The sequence below is a fragment of the Trachinotus anak genome, unplaced genomic scaffold, assembly GCF_046630095.1.
Source record: "Trachinotus anak isolate AG129_WGS33_773 ecotype Australia unplaced genomic scaffold, CSIRO_AGI_Tana_v1 ptg000021l, whole genome shotgun sequence".
Taxonomy (NCBI): Eukaryota; Metazoa; Chordata; class Actinopteri; order Carangiformes; family Carangidae; genus Trachinotus; species Trachinotus anak.
In genome coordinates this window covers 8220009-8241296 of record NW_027273872.1, presented here as the reverse complement: position 1 = coordinate 8241296, position 21288 = coordinate 8220009, and the positions used below count along the sequence as shown (strand labels likewise).

General features: G+C 39.2%; 1 protein-coding gene across 7 annotated transcripts in view; it reads right to left on the bottom strand.

Annotated features, from left to right (window-relative positions):
• The window catches only part of fstl5 (follistatin-like 5), a 165940-nt gene that overhangs the window by 125701 nt on the left and 18951 nt on the right, over window positions 1-21288 (bottom strand). For 4 of the 7 annotated variants that reach the window (XM_071506976.1, XM_071506975.1, XM_071506971.1 and 1 more), the window contains 2 exons: window positions 15103-15244; window positions 4601-4634 (listed from right to left, as the gene is read on the bottom strand). In XM_071506976.1, coding sequence (XP_071363077.1) covers window positions 4601-4634; window positions 15103-15244 — 176 coding nt within the window. The remainder of the gene's footprint in view (window positions 1-4600; window positions 4635-15102; window positions 15245-21288) is intronic. The other 3 variants (XM_071506977.1, XM_071506972.1, XM_071506974.1) reach the window with 1 other exon arrangement.

Below are 21288 nucleotides of genomic sequence, written 5' to 3'. Positions count from 1 at the left end.
ATATGATGTAGCCTACCTGGTAAAGCTGCAATTTAAAACAACAACAATACGGTAAAAGTGATGGAGGATCTAGTGTCACATTTGTAAAGCTGTTTCATTTCACTGTTGTTAGCATGGAGTGAAAATGTTATTGGCCAAATAGCTCCAGTAATGTGAACACAAACACATTTTTCACTGAAGTGATGAAGTTAGACTGCCCTGGCACCAGTAACTGGACAGGTGTGACCTGACAAACCTGATCAACATCTCTCCAAAGCAGATTATGGGGAGTGTCCCCAGATATAGTAAATGTGTCATGTTTCACCATGCTCCACCACACCTGTAAAGATTAATCTAAAAATTATATACTGATGGAAACATTTTGAGCTTTAAATTTACACTGCTTTCAGTAGTGTCTTGGTTAAGAACACTGCACTGTAGTTGTGTTTTTAGTTATTGTCTGCAGACATAGCCTGACAATTTAGTGAATATTCAGTGTGATAATTGTAGTTACAAAGAACCTAGTATAAAACACTGTTTCCTTTAATTTTGAAGAAGCTTTTTAACCTGATATAAACAAATGTGTCATTTTCTTTTTTTTCTAAAACTGGGTTTTGCTACATTGGACATAGTCTGTAAACACCAGTAATCATGTTGGACCTAAACCTGTCTCTCGGTTGTGCGCCACACCAGCACAAGTCAACCCTCATAACAGTGTTGCCACCACTGACGCTATTTACATGTAATGAGGATAGTAAGATTATCTCAAAAAGTTCCATCAGGTATTTCATATGGCTAAATCAGTCTATTTATTCTGTAAAATTGCATTTCACTGGCAGCCCAAGGTCTTGCTGCAGCCTGCATAACAAGCTCAGTTAGTTTGGCACACGCTCGTTCTGGGACTCCAATTACAGAGGATCCTGGAAAAAGGCCGGCATTTGTCTGTCTTTGTCTCTTCCATGCTGACATTCAGGTCGAGTTTATAGGCCGCTGCATTCCCTCTATCTATAATTATTTTTTGCCTTCTCATCCCATCCTAAATGCAGAAATATAATATCCATCCATCCATTTTCAAAACTGCTCATCTTGTTCAGGGCAACAGCACACAATAGGTGAAAGACTGGGTGTGGTACACCCTGAACAGGTCTCCAGTCCATTATCGGGCAAGGAATATAATAGTCTCAGACAACTGAACAATAATGGAATGGGAGAGAATTCACCAATCTACAATATAACAGGCTGTCACCTGGTTTAGATTTTGAGAGAGCAAACCTCAGACAGGCAAATAGTTGTATAAGATGTGACTTGTTTTAGGTTATGGACATATAATGAGTAACTATAACTATGAAAGTATTCTGCAGGACTGAATCTGAGCTGTTTCGCACCTTTGTGTAAACATCAACTGAATCACTGTACTCCGTTCAGCTACTACTGTGTTTCCTCCCATTTTGCCTTGCTACATGTCCATTCAAAATGTAGCTTGTGACGTAGCTTGTAAAATTGAAGTTTTAATGCTAAATTGACCTCAGTTGTATCATAATGAGAAGCCTCCAATGTACGGGGTGATGCTTGAATTATTTATGATTTCCTCTACAGTTCGCTTGCCTTCTCGTTATTGGGGCTGGAAATGAGTTTGCTGAAAACTGGCCAAAGTGAGATCTCCCCTCTCGGCTTACAGAACATGGTGCATTAAAGTGAATCACAGCAGACAGCTGGGGCCGCCCTTTATGGTAATGCACCGTCTACAATTACTGCTTCGACCTTCCCTCATGAAGAAAAATGGGGAGACGTCCATTTAGCGGCCCTTTCAAACACTTAGTGGCAGACATGTTGGCCAGCAGGACCACCTTTTGCCTGACATTGGCTCTTGTTTAGAGGAGACAGAGAAGGCATTAGAAAGGTGACAGGTTGACAGATGAGACACATCTGTCAAACAGCAAGAGAACCATGGTGCATTAACACATCCACACCACCTGCACCACACTGGTAGATGATGTTGGTTGTGGATAACGATGCAAACTGATGGTTACCTTCACTACAGATTATTCTATCTATTGATTTATCAATTAAGTAATCAGCTGTTTTTTATACAACAATAGGTGAAAAATGGCCATCACAGTTTTCCAGCACTCAAGGTGACATCTCCAAAATTTAATTGTAAAATGAACAGTCCAAAACTCAAAAACATAAAAGTAAGAAAGTCAAAGCTTATTTGGGAATCGGGAACAAGTTGAAATTAACAGTAGCATTAAGACATTAACTGTAGATGTAAATTAAAGCTGAAGTGATAAACAAAAAAAGTCACTTGTTACAGGGTTTCAAATATTTGCTGGCTTTGTCTTCTATGGACAGAAAAATGAATATCTTCAGGTTTTGAACTAAAACATTTCAATATGTGAACTCAATTAATCAATAACTCAAATTATTCAATAATTAAAATAATTATAGTTAATGTAAATTCACTCTCACAATAAGAGCTCTTTAATCTAACAATTTGGTGTGTGTTATTTTAGCAGAATAATTCTCACTCACTTTTAAAGCATCTTGACCTACCAAATTTAACAAACACAGTAGTTCAGTCAAACACACAAGTTCTGTATTTTTATTTTCTTTATCCCCTCCTATAATTTATAGATACTTAGATATATATAGTTGTGTTGTGTTGGACTTCACCAGGGTCCCTTGTCACCAATCCTGTTTGCAATTTTCATGGACTTCAAGGGACAGCCAGGGGGAGTTGTATGTCTGGTTTAGGGGCCTCTGAGTTTTTCTAATATTTGCAGATGATGTGGTTCTGTTCGCTTTATCAGACCATGACTGTCAGCATGCACTGGGGCATTTTGAAGCTGAATGTGAAGTGTTGGGGATGAGGGTCAGCACCTGCAAATCTGAGGCCATGGTCCTCCACCGGAAAACAGCAGAGTTTCTGCCCCAATGGCATCTCGGAGTCTTGTTCACAAGTGAGAGTAAGATGGAGTGGAAGGCTGACAGGCAAACTGGGGTGGCCTCTGCAGTAAAGCGGGTGCTATACCCTCACCTATGGTCATTAGCTTGGGTGCGGCAAGAAACAGTTGAAATGAGTTTCCTCCTTCTGGGCACTTCAAACAAGTAGGAGGCCCTGGGTTAGACCCAAAACATGCTGAAGAGAATACATATTTCATCTGGCCTGGGAATACTCCTGGATCCCCCAGGAGGAGCAGGGAAATATTTGAACACTTTGCTTGACCTATGCCACAACATCCCAATCCCAGATCAGCAGCTGAAAATACATATGAGGGTGCACTTTTGGGGAACATTAAAGGAAACACCTGACTAAATGAGTGAAGAAACAAATTCAGTTGCTTCCACACAGGTGTAATGCAAGGTACAATTAAGCAGTTAACATCCAATCATACGCAGTAGCAAGTATAAAACTGCTGAGTAAGCCCTGTGGATATTAATTTGTAACAAGATGGCAAGAGGAAAAGATCTCAGTGAAAGAGGGTTGACTGTTGGGCCATGGATGGCAGGAGCTTCAGTCACAAAGACTGTGAGGACAACAGGAAGTGGAAGGTAAGGCATCCAGCAACATCCAGTTCCTTTAGCAACTTTGAAATAGGCCTCTCCATGCAGATGACCAGTTATTTATTGTTTTTGTTTACTTATTCTTTTATATATTCCTCTTTATATTTCCACATTTATTGTCTTAATCTTTTCCACATTTATTCTTTGGTGTACACTGAGTGAACGATACAGGCCTAAATGCTTGACCCCTACAGTGAGGGGATCGGGTGGCTCTGTTATGCTGTGGGGGGCATTTTCCTAGCATGGTTTGAGTCAACTTGTCCTTTAGAGGCAAATGATCACTACAAATCAATTCAAAGTTTTCTGAGTGATCGCCTTTATCCTATGAGGAAATCTTTCTAGCCTGATAGAAGTGACAATGCCCCCATCCATAAGGCACAAGGGGTCACTGAATGGTTTCATGAGGATTAAAATGATGTGAATCATATGCTATGGGCTTTACAGTCACCAGATCTCAAACCAATTTAACACCTGCGGGAGATTTTAGACCAATGTGTTAGACAGTGCTCTCCACCATCATCATCAAAACACCAACTGAGGGCAAATCTTTTGGATGAATGGTGTTCATCCCTCCAACAGAGTTCCACAGACTTGTAGATTCAATGTCAAGACGCACGGAACTGTTCTGGCAGCATGTGGTGGCCCAGCACCTTGCTAAGAGACTTTATGTTTGTTTTTCCTTGCTTTGTCAGAGCACCAGAGTAAAGGCTTGCCCCAGACCACAGAAGTTGTTGGTTGACTATGTTAAAACAGGATTATGTGATATTTTTTTGTTAAAACAAACAACCTGGTTGAAAGATCAGACGGTAGAGTGCTGTGCTCCAAATGGGTTTCCTGATCTAGAGCTTTTGTTAAAGTATCAGGTTCAAAAGTAAAATACTTAAATCATTTACACCGTGGGTAGTCTAAAATATCTGACAGCAGATTTGCTTAAGCCATGCTGTTGCTTCCATCAAACAACAACCCTACACCTAACTTGCATGATGCCCAATGCTAGTTGTACATTGTATGTCATAGGAGAGGGAGGAAGAGGAAGAAATGAGAAATGGAAACTCACCCTTTATCCTCAAGCTCTCAGGGATCCCATCCTGCTGGAACAAACACAAAGGAAACCACAGTTATAATAAACCACAAGATCACTGCATCAACAATATGAGAGGAATTTGTTTTCATTTAGCTGAATAGGTGAAATCCTCGGTGCTTATAGAAATTGTATTCTACAGACTGTGTAATATAGCGCACATGTCAATGCAAAGTGCAAAGCTTCGAGCATTTCACCCTGACCACATAAACCTGTCTGAGCCAATGTAGTGTTGCCTGTTTGACTGGCTACAAATGATGCTTAAATAAGTCATTTGCTATTATGTTGACTGACTCACATTCACAGTATTAATACTTAATTCATACTAATTAATATATACATCAACTGGTTAGTATAGTCATGTCCCTTATGATTTTATTTTGTGTACTACAGACCTTTTTATTATTTTGCTTTTTCCTTCTTTATGGATTTTTATCTAATTCTTACTTCCTCTTTTTCTCCTTCGGTATTGGTGCTTATATTTTTCCTCCCTCTGATTTTATAACAGCAGTCTCTTTGTTGGTCTGCTGGTTTCCATCATGATTGCTTTGCTTCCCTTTTCTCCCTCTTTCTTTTTAAGATGAACCAAAGTATAACTGAACTGTATTTGACAGAATAAGAAACAGAGGAGTCACTCAATAGAAATCATAGTGCAGAGACATAAAAAGCTAATAACCAGGACCCCTTGAGTAGGTGAACTATGAAATCAGCAACATTTGGAGCATGCACAGTCATGACAGTTGTAGACAACGCTGTTATCAGGGCTACTATTCTAAGTAGCTGCTCTCCCCAAAACATGAATACAAAGAACGATGCATAAATATTTGATTTCTCTACAGTGAAATCTGCATAGCTCATCCTTCTCATTCTTGTAGAGAAAATTCAGTCTCTCCTTCTACCAGCTCCAGCAGGGTGATGCTATGAAGATGCATTATTCAACATGTCTACTGTAAATAATGAACTGTGGTCCCTGACTGCCTACTAAAAATAGTAGATAACCCAATTCCTGGGTTTGCCCAAAAAATCTGCATAATGTATGTTTTCTATATTTTCTTAAGTCAATCAATAGAGTATGTGATGGATACAGTTACGCTTAAATGTGTAAAATACTTCTAATTGAACAGATTTTGTTACTAGACACTGTGTCTCTTGTCAGTGATACCATCTGTGCCATTTTTTTCATATAGTCATCCTTGTGCTTCCGTGAAAATGGTACTGAGTATGTATGCTTACATTTATAAATGCTGATACTAATGAGACACCTATCAGCGGAAGGAACACCCACATGAGCAGTAACATACTTTAACAATTCCTACGCTGAATGGAGAGATTTCCTGGGGGGGCAAGGCCTTTAAATGCAACTGTTGGTGCCCATGTACTGCACCTGAAAACTGACAAGAAAATACAATGTCAACTACACTGTCACCTTCTTTTACTAAATTGTCACTGGCCCTGTTCAGACCAAGTATTAACATCCATCTGGTGTGAACTGCTCGCAAGTGAACAGCTCTTAGTACAGGTGTGAACAGACCCAAGGTGCATTGAAGACGCATTTGAGATCCAATCACTCAGGTGGCCACATTCTTTTAGCAGTGTGCACCCAAATGCATCCTGGGCCACACTGAAGGACTGCCTCTGCCACAGTCTAATTAGTCCCACCAACTCAAAATATTTTAATATTTCAAATGGATAAAACCTTATTTCACTGTACAGCTGTGCGCAGCGCAATGATTCGCTCAAGCCGTCTGTACCACCTCTCTCTCTCGCTCTCTCTCTCACTCGCATACACAGAGGCACACTGGCAACAGAACCGTCTGTCAGATTGGCTGAAAACATAACTGCATGCAAAAAAGGATGTGAAAAACACCCATCACAATTTCCCACAGCCAAAGGTAGTTGTTTTGCTTTTCCAAGCAACTGTCGAAAAGCAAACAATATTTGATGAACAAAAAGAGAAAAGCAGCAAACCAGAAGATAAAAGCAGTAAATGTTTAGTATTGTTTGAAAATGGTAACTTATTAACAATTAGCTTTCATTAATTTTACATTGTTGCAACTAGAGGTATGGCTACAATTATTGTAACTCTGCTACACTATGTCTGGAAATGTCCATATGCAAAAGTGAGTAGTTAGTGGGACTTTAGTGAGAGGATAGTGGGACCTTTTGACCTGATGATGATGCTGCATAAAAAGTCAGGGATCACCAAAGTTCACAAGGACCATGAAAGTCTCAACAAAAGTGCCCTGTAATCCATCCAACAGTTGTCAGGACTTTTTACTCTGAGCAACAAATGTCGAACTGCTGGTGGCATTAGAGGAAAAGCCAGGAGATCAAAGTCTGTAGGATACATTATCTAGGTGCCATGAATGTCTGCAAAAAGTCTGTAGAGTTGTTGAGGCATTTCAATCTGGAGTGGTCAGATGGATCAAACCAATATTGCCATCCAATACACCATGCAGCTGTGTGGCTATTAATAAGATGAAATTATTCTATGAAATCATGAAGTCAGACACAGCTAAGTTAAGCATTGTGATCTGTCTACAGGGCGTCTTTGGGGATGTTATAAAAAACACTGTTGACTGGTAACCCAGTCAGCACAAATCACAGATGACACCTGTGGCTCTCTGACATTTTTCGTATCCCCACCACCCTCTAGAGGAGGTGACATTTAGAACTGCACTACAGGTAGGGAAGATATCAAATGGGGTTTATTTGCATATGGCAGACAGTGTTCACACTTCATTTGTTTGAAGAGAGTGATTTCCCCAAGGCTGCTGGGAGGCCTGTCTCTGCTGCCCTGAGACTCTAGGGACGGTGAAGCACCCAGCTGTACAACCCATGGTTCATCTGCCCCTGTCATAGCTAGCTGGCTGACCGCCCACATCTGTCTCTCTTTCTGGTTTTATCTCTGAACCCCTCTCACTCCACAAACACCACCCTCCTCCTTGTCCTCTCTTGTACTGCTTCAGATTTCACATCCCACGCTCCTCTACACCGTCAGCTTCGAAGTACACTTCAACTATAACATGTACCTTCAAATTGCAACATACATGTATGACAAATGAGTAAAAGATAAACTACAATATCCTACCATTGATTCTGAATCTGTTAACGTTGTGTGAATAAAAAAAAATTTAAAAAAAGAATTACCTAGGGATCGAATGATTATCGGCCTTGCTGATTGAAATTGCTATTTTTCGAACTGATAATTTATTTTTTTTAAATTAAATTAAAAATGCGGTACTGTGCCTCTAATGCAGCCACCTGTCCCTCTCTGTGGTCACCACTCTGTGGTCTTGAGCAGTGTCCCGCCCACAGCACCATCCAATTGGCTGCAAGTCACAAATAACAGCCTTTCAACACTGAAGATTACTTTGTACACAGATGGGCGCAGACTAGAGCTGCTCCTAATAGCGAGCGGAGCTGTGTGTCGAAGGTAAAGGCAGCAGACATCACTTAAGTTGCAAAAACACCACACTCTTTTGAACAAGTTAATTTGTTGATCCAAGGCACACCAAACAAGTGAGAGCAGGAGAGAGAGAGAAGCCATCGCTAACTGCTAAGTTAAAGTAACTAGCAGATCTGAATAGCATGTGAACAGCTGTTGGATTAGTGAAAGATGTCAAAGTGAGCACAGAGCTCTGAGTGCTGGAGCAGAGCTAGTGTACTTTTATATGTACAGCAGGTAGTTAGTGACTGTAATGAAGAAAACAGCAGCATTAACTAGGTTAAGATAGAGCAGCAATAAAAACCACCAGTAAGAAAAACTCCAGCAACTGGAAATGAGACACTACTTACTGCATCACATCAGCAAGTTAACGGCCACTTAGTACTGTTATTAAAAAATAAATTTAACTCAAGTATACGTACTTACTGGTGTAACAATCTTCTCTAAAAAAAAGTCAAGTTAAGACAAAGTCAGTGAAAATGTACTCTGAGTAAACGTGTCACACATCACGTGCATCACATTTTTAAAAGGGGATGGAGAAAAACGTTATCATTATCACGATACCTAATATATGAGAAAACTATTAAATTAAAGAGCATCTTTAGGCTACCAGGTGTACCAGTTGCCAGATGAGAAAAGCAACGAAAGCAACCAATTAATTCCAGTCAGGAACTTTGCAGTAGGGATGCACCGATTGATCGGCAGGTGACCGGACCCGGCCCATTTTACGCCTGACCGGCCGTGACCAGCAACCAGCCAGTCAGTCTAAGATATTCTGATTTTATGCCGGTCAGATGCACTCGTGCGCCGCATGTTAACTAACATCTCGCAACATCAGTTGCACACCTGCACACACAAGTAGGTTAACCCGCCAACTCTTCAACATGTCAGCTGCATGGAAATTCTTCAGCGTGTGTGAAGAAGACAACAAGTTTGCAATTTGCAATATCTGCAAGGCCAAAGTAGGGCGTGGAGGGACAACACCGAAAACTTTTGGCACAACGAATCTGATGAGACACTTACAACACCATCACCCCGCTGAGTATGCTAAGTCTGCGGAAGCTAGCAAAGGCCAGGAGGCTACAGGTAAACAGCAAGCTAAAACTAGCACTGACCCATCCACAAGTCAGCAACCTCTGACAGCTTTTTTCAGCAATGAAAAGAATAAAACCATTACCAGAAAAATAATGGAATTCATTGCTCTGAATGACCAGCCATTTTCAGTGGTTGAAAGTCTAGGTTTCAGAAATCTGATACAATATCTGAGCCCAAGATATGTAATACCAAGTAGACGGTATTTCTCAGATGTTGCGTTAAAAGAATTGTTTGATCTTGTGTCAAACCACACACGTGGCATTTTACATGCCAATTCCAAAACGGCGATCAGTTTTACAACTGACATTTGGGCTGTCGCTACCTTTGTGTGTACTATTAAGTACATAAGTAGTTAGAAAAAATGAAATTGGAATCAGCCCAAATCGGTATTGGCAAGTCAAACACTATGAGAAATCGGAATCCGCCCACAAAATTGCAATCGGTGCATCTCTATTTTGCAGCCTGTGCATACAACTGATAACTACTAATATAATCTCAGTTGGCAATTTATTTTTTAACATCTAGCTAAAACTGAGATAGTCTAATATAAAAGTCCTGTGATAAATCCACCTTCATTAAGGTTATAGTGTTGATTTTGAAATGAAATTGTTGTAGACAGTTGATGATTCAACTGTATGATCACGTATGAAGATGTAGGACGTAGTGTGTGAGCTATAATTATTGGTCTCCTCAATTATAAATAATCAGTATCGGAATCGGCCCTAAAAAAAACATATCGCTTGATCTCAAGAATTACCGCCTCGCAGTTGTACGCCTCCACCAACCAGCCAAGTTGAACGAAATATGGTTACAATCTCACCTTCCTTAGTTACAGCAGTGAATAATAGCCAGAGGTGTTTTTGCAGAGCTTTATGATGTCACAGTGAAGTTGACCTTTGACCTTTTGATTATAAAATGTCACCACTTCATTTTATCTTTTTAGGCATTTGAGTTAAATTGTGTCATAATTACTGTATGAATGTGTGAGTTATGGCCAAAACTATGTTTTGCAAGGTCACAGCAACCTTGACAGCCAAAATCTAATCAGTTCATCTTTGAGTCCAAATGAGTGTTTGTGCAAGTTCCCTCAAGGCATTACTGAGATATCACATTGACAAGAATTTAATTCAATTCAGTTTTTTTGTATAGTGTCAAATCATAATATATATTATCTCAAGGCACTGTAGAGGGTAAGGTGAAGACTTTACATTATTGTAGAGAGGAACCCAACAGTTCCCACAAAGGGCAAGCACTTGATGAATGGGATGGAAGGAAGGGCAACCCAAAGAAAAAAAAACAATAATTAACACCTCATGATTGTTGCCTCCGCCACTCAGACTAGTTTCAGATTACATCCCTGTTTATCCACAGTCATAAAATATTAACTACTTCTGTGAACATTTTTCATAATTGATGTGAAGTCTTGGCTGAAGTAATGGCTTAAAAGTGTTTTGTGAGGTCACACTGACTTTGACCTTTGACCACCAAAATCGAATCAGTTCTTCCTTGAGTCCAACCATTAAGACAGAGAACAGATTTTCCACATCATTACAACTGACAAGAGTGGGCGTTATAAACTGCTAAACAGCATTTTGACATCTTATAATTCTTCTTGTGAGTCAAAATGTTGCAGCACTTGAAAATATTTTTGGGGAGCTTGCAATTTTCAATGCACAGGCAACCTTACCTGTAGCAATGCGCCTACACAACCATGGACCCCTGCATTTTTTTTTTTATTAAACACTAGGCCATTTACAGCCTGAATACTTGCCCAGCATGACACCTGAATTTCCCTATTCCCTTGAAATTTGAAGATTTCCTGCATAGTGTATGTGGTCTGTGGTGGTGAGGCTAGTTGCTACACTGTAATAAGTCTATATATCATTAACAATAAGTCTATATATCATTAGTAGGTAAAGCACAGTAATTAAAACAGCAAAGATAAGCATGCAGCCGAACAGATTAACACCAACATGGGCATGAACATCTTGTTGTTATGGCAGATTGTCTCTGTACAGCGTGTGCTTCTTCAGCCCCTGTGGAGACTTTACAGAAGCTGGTTACCTCACCCTCAGGCTGGCTGCCATTTGAAAGTAGACAGCTCATCAAGATGAGTGACAAGGACTGGGGCTAAAACTGACCAGCTGGAGAAGAGGAGGGCCGAAATAATACTGATAGTAGTCACATTTAAGTCATTAACATTGCCTATTGCAGCTTTAAGAGCAGCTACTGCACAACAAGCTATTTGTGAATTTTGTGACTCTCTCTCTCTCTCTCTCTCTCTCTCTCTCTCTCTCTCTCTCTCTCTCTCTCTCTCTCTCTCTCTCTCTCTCTCTCTCTCTCTCTCTCTCTCTCTCTCTCTCTCTCTCTCTCTCTCTCTCTCTCTCTCTCTCTCTCTCTCTCTCTCTCTCTCTCTGCTTATCCCCTGTTAATCTAGATTTGCCATGTGGCCAAGCCACTGCTGGATGGAGGGAGCTTTGCACAGTTGTCCTTGCCTCCATTTTGTTTGTCCTCACATAACAGCTTGATGTCAGTGCGACAAACTCTCAGAAATTACTTTTGTCCCCTGTGTCGGGCAAGCCTGGATACTTTTCCACAAATTTCACAAATTACACACAGAGCTTCTCCATCACTCTTACAGGAAAACTCTTCGGGAAGGAGCCTGAGTGAAAAAAAAGGGCGTAAAATAAGATCTCCATGTTACAGAAGCTTGAGAACAGTAACCATCATGGTATTCTCATTAAAACCAATTATCATTAGGGCTGAATTCTGGTATGCAGGATCTGTGTCCTATACCTGACCCCATGTGGAGGATTTCACAGTGAATTTTTGAAACAATACCAAGAGAATTATGGGTAAAGCATGTGACCAGCAGTTTATGGCCGAGTGCCTCCTGGTGATTGAAGTCTTTGCGAGGAAAGCTTATAAGGTCGTATCTGAGCCTGTTACCCTTGTCAAACACCGTCCTTCAAAGCACATGAGAAGGCATGGCATTAACACAGCCACTGATGTTACAGCTTAAAGCAGAGCATGTTGCATTGCTCTGAATGTGTAGATGAGAAAATGAATGCAATTATGTTACTAAAAAAATATTTTGTGTCACCCTGTTCTTTACAAATAATTAATGTGACAAGGTTTTAATTTAAAAATACGATGCAAACGAGAAATTTTGAAATTGATTTTTCATTATTTGTAATTAGGGACTTTCATTACCCACTATCCTCTCAAGTGCCAGAAACACAAACTCAGAACTAAAACTGTTCTTCAACTTGGTATTGCTTTTCTATAATATCATTTTAAAACAGTTATTCTTTAAACTGATCACTAAACTGTATTGACAAGTGGATGATCCAAGGCTCTCTGTATTCCATTAAACAGTGGAGAAAAGTTTCGAAGAAACAAAAAACAATGACCTATTTTGGAAAAGGACTTGCAATCTGGGCATTTTTCACGAAAGGGCTGTAAATTTCCACAGCCTTGTTTGACAGGCGGATAGATGAGCGGAGTTTACCTCTGTCCTCTCAGAAGACAAATTGTAATGGTATGCAGATGCTGTAATGACATTCCTCTGCGATGTAATCACTATGCCTGGCACATTAATTTCATTGGAGTGGAAAAGCACATACATCATTTTTGTAGCTTCTTGTCAAATTCCCACTACATGTGGACATACATTACTTTAATTATTAAAGTCACGCTGATTCCAAAACACAGCAATAAAAAAATGAGAGTAAAAACCAGTTAGTTTCAACAAAAGACGGTGAACCAGGGATACCGGGGATCATGCTTGGGGACAAAATATTTAAGCACAGCCAGGAAAAGTTTCAACAAAATAAAAAAAAGAAAAAAAGGCAAAGAAAAACTGCAAAGCAGATTTTGTTATTAACACTAGGAGAGCCACATTGAAGATTTGTGTCTCAGTGTCTTTTAAAATGCGTCTTAAATTCTACAGCTACTGATTATATCAATACATTTTGAGGATTTATATGCCAAGATGTTTTTAGTGTCTGCTTTTGTGCTAAGAATGAGGCACATTCTCTAAAACCATCAGTTACTTTTATTGCATGTTAAAGTGCAGCCCAGTTAAACGGACAGTTCAGCCAAATCACATCTTTCTCAAAAATATTAGAAAAGCCTCTAAATGTAATGTAGTTCGGCACAATACCAACTTTAACAGTAATAAAAAAGTAAACATATCATTGAATTTACTCATTTCTGACAATGTTGACCAAAACTCAACATTACAAACTTTATAAAAAAGGTACAATTTATGGCAGCGAAGTGTTATCAAACTAATAGTTCAGCAATGTTTGTTTTTAATCATTTAAACAAGATTTTCTTTTTACTTGTTTTCCAGATTTCTAACCAAACCTTACACATGAACCTACCCCCTATTTTATCAGGGCACCCCATCACTCCTCAAGTAGATCCTGTAAATTCAATATACTTTCTTTCAAACAAAATTACGAGGTACCTTCTCTGCTCAGTTACACTTGTTGATACAGAAAGAAACACACTATCCATCTCCAAAAATCCTTCACCTAAAAGATGTGGACACAGGCTATGGAAAGACACATTTCATCCTCCAAACTGTGAGACATTGAAATCTGGAAAACAAGTTTCTCTTGTTTCTGCTTAGCCCAGGATATGTAAGATCTGAAAGTGTACAAAGTATTGACAAGACAATTGCGCAATGCCACACAGTGCACAGATATAAGGTTATACAATAGTCCTTTAAGACTGAAATCCAACACCATCAAAACAGAGGCTGACATTGGATCATGTGCCTCTCTACTTTCTTTGGTGTAAAGCATCGCAGCCTGGAAGAAGTGCCATGTCATCAGTTCACTGAGATCATATTTTTGGGTAATGAAGTTTAAATCTTTTTACTTCCTGAACAGACACAATTTCAAAGTAGTGGGGGCTAGAAATAAGCAAAACTCTTGTACGGCTGATATCTGCAGTCCGGCTATTTCGAAAGCATCTCCCTGAATAAACTGCTCAAAAGGTCAGAATGTGTTTGACCATTGAGTCGATTCAACAGCATTGCATCCCTCCCAGCCCCTCGGTCAACTCAGATGCAGTCCAATGACGTTCCTACCATCTGTTCCCTCTGTCTCCCTCTCCAGCTCCCTCTCTTTCTAATGACCCCTCGCCCCATCAACCCTTTAGTACCACTGTCTTTGCCTTTCATTCCCATGCTGATGTGACTTAAGCCAACTTAAACAAATTTTAAATGCAATATTTAGTCTGAAGATGACAGACTACCTTGAAGTAAAAAGCAAAAATATATCAGTTTTTCCTTTATTGTCACTGCTAATATTTATCTTGGATTGGATAGAGAGGAAATGTGTTTACTGGTGAACAGACTTGCAAAGGGGGCTTATGGGAAATGTGTACTGAAGAGCCACAATCCAACTAATGCGTCTTGACAAAACATTTTGCTTTCCTCAAGTCCCCGTCTGCCAAAACTTAACTGTCTGTAAATTTCTTCCCCAGTCTGGTTCTAACAGACTCTTCTCTGTTACCCTGGCAAGAGAAGAATAACAAGAGTAGTCTACTCATTTAGAGGGGACATTCATTGAGATGCAGAGAAAGAGATTAATAAAAGCAGCAGATTTTGACTGTGGGTCCTGCCCTGTATCAATAAGCATTCAATTACATCTTTTACTTTAAATGTTCAGCTAAAATGCCATGCGAGCATCCTCACTTCATTCAAAGCTCACAGTAATCTGATGTTGTCTTTGAAAAGACAGTCCCCTGGCACAGAGGGATAATGATTCATCCAAGTATTTTTCAGCAGGCAGAAAAACAACAACCACATGAGAGTCATCTGATGCAGCAAGAAAGTGCCACTGTAATTAGTTTTATACTTGGCAAAAGTACATAGATCTCTTGTTATGGACAGCAAATTAAAAAAGAAGGCAATCAATACCTTGTGTCGGAATCTCACGACTGGTCGATAGGGCGGCAACCCGAATCCCTCCTTGTTGGGTCTCCCGTCGGCGCCAAGCACAGCAAGCCCCAACAGTAAAATTGCCGCTGACCACCATCTGGCTGTCTTCATTGGTCTTTTCCTGTCAAAAACCAAAACAGAATGGTGAGTGCTCTTCTCCAACACTCTGGAGGTTGAATTCCAGTTGGCCAAGACTATACATCAAGTCTGCTGTAATTAGTGTCGACAATGGGAACCGCAAAACTGTCGCTGGTTTAAAGCAAAGCTATCAATATGTGCCCCACACTCGGCAAGGAGATTAGATCTCCTTTTGAATCAATTAAGGGGAACCAGACATCATGAGAAAAATCTAAATAAAGAAGACAAAGAGCAAATATATTAAGGTAATTAAAGTGAGGGCTTTAGATTAATTAGTGAGTGTCTACGACAAGCAACTGATATAGAGGAGAGATTACATCTTTAACAATTTCCTTACACCCTCACAGAGATGCAACCTAAATATATTTATTTAAGGGAGTGAGAGCATTCACTTTTCAAGTTTGACTTTTGCATTACATGAATTAAACAAAACTCAAAAAACATGACCTGTGAAAATGTGTGTCCTAAAAACAGCGATGTTCGAGGAAGTTAAGATGCAGAAAATACAGAGGTATGTGTTAGCGCGCACACACACACACACACTCTCTGTTAAAATCTGTAATGCGCTTGTTCCTTCTTATTTTTATCCCATATCTTTATCTGCATTTATGCCCTCAGTTCTTTCTGCTGCACATCACAAAAATCCCCTTTGTTAGAGGCGCTTTATAAATACATGTAACTCAATCTGACATGTTGATTTTCACAGACAAACACTGAGCTGTACTTCTTAAGCCATCTCAAGCCACCAGTGTCTGCTCATCATCTGCCAACTGAGGGAGATGACTGACAGTGGGATTGTGACCCTGCTTCCTTGTTCTTCTGGAGTGACACCGAGTCAGACAACAATGGCAATGCTGTGGCAGCTCTGTGGGCCCACTTGCTATTCACCGGAGGTCAGGAGGTCACACCAGCAGAGCAGCATGTCACTGTGATGTTCCGGACAAAGAGGGAACACTGAAACTTTATTTCCATGACTTTATGTGACTTTTATTGTCTTCCTGAGCTGCCTGACACCTGCAGATCCCCTGTACATTTTCTTTGAAACCCTTCACATTTCAAGCCAGCTTTTTTTTTTTCGTTGAGCAGATAGAAGAACTTGGTCTGTGCACCATATGTGATTTATCCTGATGGAAATATAACTTTCAGTTGGAAGAACAAATATCAACAGCTTCAGTGTGTATATCATTGTCTTCCAGATTCAAACACCCAATTTTCAGAGTTTTGGTTTCACCTTTAGAGACACTCACATTTCAAAATCTATGTTCTTCATCATGAATCAACCCTCACAGAGTCTCCTACACAAATTACGCCCATCACCAGCCAACAACCAATCCATTAAGTTCCTCCTGTTGAATTTATCTAAATATTAAAGTCGAATTTTCTCAAATAAGACAAACAATACAGATAACTGGAGCAAATATCTACAAGTTTAATGTACAAGTCTTATCCAACATGTTAACATAATGCTGCATTAAGACTTGGTCTCTAGCCTAATTTCCTTCAGAACAAAGCTTTTAGCCTTTGTAGATGAGATTTCTTGTCATGTCAGTCCCTCACTTGTGTCTCTGACGGTGTAGAAGGGAGGGGGTGTTTATGTTCTTTGATAATCCAGTGGGCAGTGTGTTTTTGTTCCATAGTATAGGTCTGGAAATTCAAAAGATCTTTGAACCTGCTAAATTATTTGTTAAAACCCTGCCAATAGCCTTACCAGTCCCCTGCAGACATTTTATGGCCATTTTGTGCTATGGGGCATTAAAGATCTTACTTATTGCCTCTTTAATGTGATCATATTCATTCTCTGTACATTTCTAAACTCTCCAGATCCAGGTAGGAACCCTGCCTGCAGCAGCTGCTGCTCTACTTCTCTGCTAACACAGTCTTTTAGCCACACTAGGTGGATTACCATATCTGCTAGCACAATCAATCAACTTCTCTGTGGCGTCCCAGTGTTAAATGGGTTATTAATGGACTAACTTTTGCAGGATGCTGTGTCGGAGACGGAGACATATGCACAGTTTTAAGAAGTTTAACTGCGTCAAACAACACTGTTTCTCACAGACATTTAACTCATTATGATCAGTCACAACTGCAACGCTAACTTTCCAACTCTGCGCCTACTGACTACTGAATCATTACTTATCTTACTGGGAGTTTCTAAACTGCCAACTATGCTATTCCATATCTCATTAGAAGAGCCTCTTTTCCTTATGAAAATGTCCTTACTGTGGATTGAACAATGCACATTTATATAATTTCTGTTTCAAACCAGAGTGCACAGAGCTTTGCACAGAGTTTTGTTGCTGTTGGTGAGTTACTTTTCTTGTCATTGAGTCTATTTCTTTTCAGCTTGCGCAACATTACTGTTAATAGAGCTTTGGCACAATGAACAACTACAGCGAGAAATAAGATGAAAGCAAAACAGAAGGCAAACGGTGAATATGAATTACAAATAACAATCAACAGCAAACAGTCCATTTACATCAATACATTATACTGACAGATGTTTCTAATACTTTTTGCATCCCATGCATATCAGCTAGGGTAGATTAACTATTAGGAACAACTGTTTGCAGTTAAACACAATAAGATTCAACAGCAGCACAAACTGTAACATCTAAAATGACAATAAGGTTGAATCAAAACAATAATTAAAAAATAAAAATGAATTAAAATTTAAATTTATTTAAAAAACATTCCAACATTTTGTTTGGGTTTTCGATATTTGTTTAGACAAAAACAGTCATCTGAAGACCTTGGACAGTGGAAATTTGTGATGGGAATTTTCACTTTACATTTATAAACCAAATGATTAATCAATTAACTGAGAAAATAATCAGTAGACTATTCAATAGTGAAATTAGGGCTGGGTTGGGGGCAAGAAAAAAAAAAGATTCTTTGATTCAAATTGATTTTTTGTATAATCCAATATCGATTCATAAAATCATGAGACTGATCTTTTAATATGCCTTTTACAGTCTCCTGTGGATGTGTGAAACTGTAACCCCCCGTTTGTCTGTAGTCATTGTAGCCAGTGCACTGGGGTACGTTAGCAATGCACATTACTTACCTATCTTTAGTTTGAGAAGCATGTCTAAACTGTCATGTTAAATAAAAAGTACATTAATGCAACTGCTTTGGGGTCCATTGATAATATAAATGTTATGAATGCACCAGGTTAGAGGCACAATTTGCAGCATTAATTCTATGAGAATCTCATTCATATCAAAGCAGAATTTGTATTGTAACTGAAATTTCTCTGACAATCAATATCGAATTGAATCGAGAATCACATCAAATTGGGACCTTGTGAATCGTTACTTAATCAATATGGGTAATCAATGGCAGCCCTAGCCCTTATCATTAAAACTAAAACTGAACATTATGATATAGGATTTTTAGCTGGGTAGTTGGGTTAGAATTTGTTAACAATTAACTAGCATCTGAGTGTATTAAGTGACTTCAGGCTAAAACCTATTCAGAAAGGTTATTTATGTGACAGAAGCTTTAGGATTTAAAAAAAAAAAAAAAATGTATGGACGTGTATGGCCCTTGATTTAACTGACATCAACTCTTGTCTGAGCGTGCCTATATACTTGTATGTACAAGTAACGTTGGGCGATATGTTAAAATTTTCCAACCAGCCACCATCAGTACAACAACTGGTTTGAATAAATTTGTCTTAACCCATCCTCTCTCATACGCATTATTTAATGTGAAAATCTAATTTTCCTGAAACATTACAGCCTATAAGCTATTTTTCTTTAATTAAATCAATCACCTGGAGATCTTTGATAAGCGACCGAACCTAGTTTAAAAAAAAGAGTTTGATGGCGTCAGATAAAGAACCACTTGCAACTTCCATGAGAACAAAAAAGGTTTTTGATCTAGTTCATGAACATGATTTATGAATTGATGTTGCATTTCAGCACCAATTAAAGGGACAGCAACCACTTAGGTACTGCCCTGTTTTGTGAAAGACGTGTATATGGCCCAACTCCAACTGCCAGTTTCGATTAGCGCACACCTTGAATTGCATTTTTCAGGTTAACTATTTACTGAGTTTAATTTTTAAGGAGTTAGATCATTAAACTAGCAAATGAAAATGACAAAAATTGCTCAAAAAACAACTTATACAATTATCAATAGCCAAATACTTGTCCAATCACCCAATATGTAAAAGTTCTTATGTGTGACCAAGAGTGTGTTTTTGAATAAATACTGCAAGTCGGGAGTCTTACTGGAGAAAGAAACTGTCCTGAAGTTTTCCCTGGACCCCCCTTACCTGAGGGAGTGCCATCACAACTCTGGCTCATGGTTTTAAATCCCCTGGAACATGTCTAAGCTCTTGCATTGACTTTCAAATGAAGACTACCTATTTCCCACTATGTACACAATGCATCATGTCTTGACAAGCTCTCAGTCGCACCCCCATCCCCACCCCACCCCCCAAACATCCATCTCGTTCAGCAGATTTTTGCCATTCAATGCACGGGGCAAGAAAGAAAAACAACACAAATGTCTGTACAGTACAGCAGACATGACAGATACTACGTGTATGCACCAGCCGACTGCACCACACTGGGCATTAGCTGGGTCTGAATAAATGTAATTCACTATCAGCTGTCATGCATGTTGGTTCACTTATAACTCTAGAAAATAGGAATGCATAATTAAAACCATGCCATTCATTTTCCTGACAGTGTGCATGATTTCCCCCCAAAAAGGCCTTGAGGAATACTCCTCTCCCACATGACTATTATACCATAAAGTCAGCTTACGCTAATTCTGAGTTATTGCTGATAACTCGTCAATTTACAGCTTTCTAATTAGAGTCAGCTTGTCTCATATATAATAAAACAAAGCCCTTGAGAAATGAGGAATTCTGAATGTCTGATTGTCCACTGGGAACTTTTGAGTTTCTTCCCTGACAGTTTTTTCAGTAATAGTAACAGAAGGTCAAATCTGTGAACATACAGTCTCAACAATCAGAACCGCCTAACACAGTGGTTCCCAACCTGTGGGCCAAGGACCACTGGTGGTATTCCAATATAGGTTCAAATCTGTATTTCCAAACAAGCCAGAATAATCTCAGTCTTCATTTTACAATGTCTATTTAGATGCACTTGAACAAAACAGTACTACTACCCATAACATTTATTTGGAAATGAATTGGATTTCACAGATAAATAAAGCTTTATCAAATAATGAAATCAAAAAATTTAATAAAATCATTTTCACAACCCCAGAGAAGAAAAAATAGCCAATAATTTACAAGAAAACGGTAAAGATTAGAGTAATACCTGGAAAAAGAAGCATAACTTTGCGATGCAGAAATACATTTATTCTCATTTCCTCTCCTGTTAATCAACTTGCGACCCCTCAGATTTAACTTGTGACCTCTTTCTGTGGGTACCGACCTCCAGGTTAGGAACCACTGTCCTGAACAGCAGCTGCATCCAGAGAAAACTGGACTTATTTGTTGTGATAGCTTTTACCCCCTCACTTTAGTTACATTAACATGTTGTGTGCAGTTTCTGACACAATTTATGGCTATTAAAGTTCAAATGTTTTTTGTCTATATCTCCCTGCAATTTAAAGCTGGGAGCATGCAAGCGTGCAATGTTCAACACCTTTCAGCTCTCTTAAGTTCCCAATGAGTTGTTCAACTGGAAACAGTAAACCACTGTGGTTGTACTGTACAGCTCCCAAGTGTGAGTGGGGTAAATATCCATGAATAAGAACAGGGCAATGCTGCAAACACACAGGTGCTCAGTCAACTGATTCCTGCCAAACAACCACTAAAATACTTGCAAGGCTCAAGACTTCTTCAAGGTCATTGTGCTGTTTGAAATACTCACATAAAGAGCAAATCAGACCTCCTGCCATTTCAACACAGTAACAGTTTTACCAAGCATTAAACTTAACCTTTCTTACAATTAAGCTACTTGAACTACATACTTTGGAAGATGTCATTTACTATCTTTAGAATGCAGGTTATCCAGCCGATATTTTTTGTCTCTTAGTGTC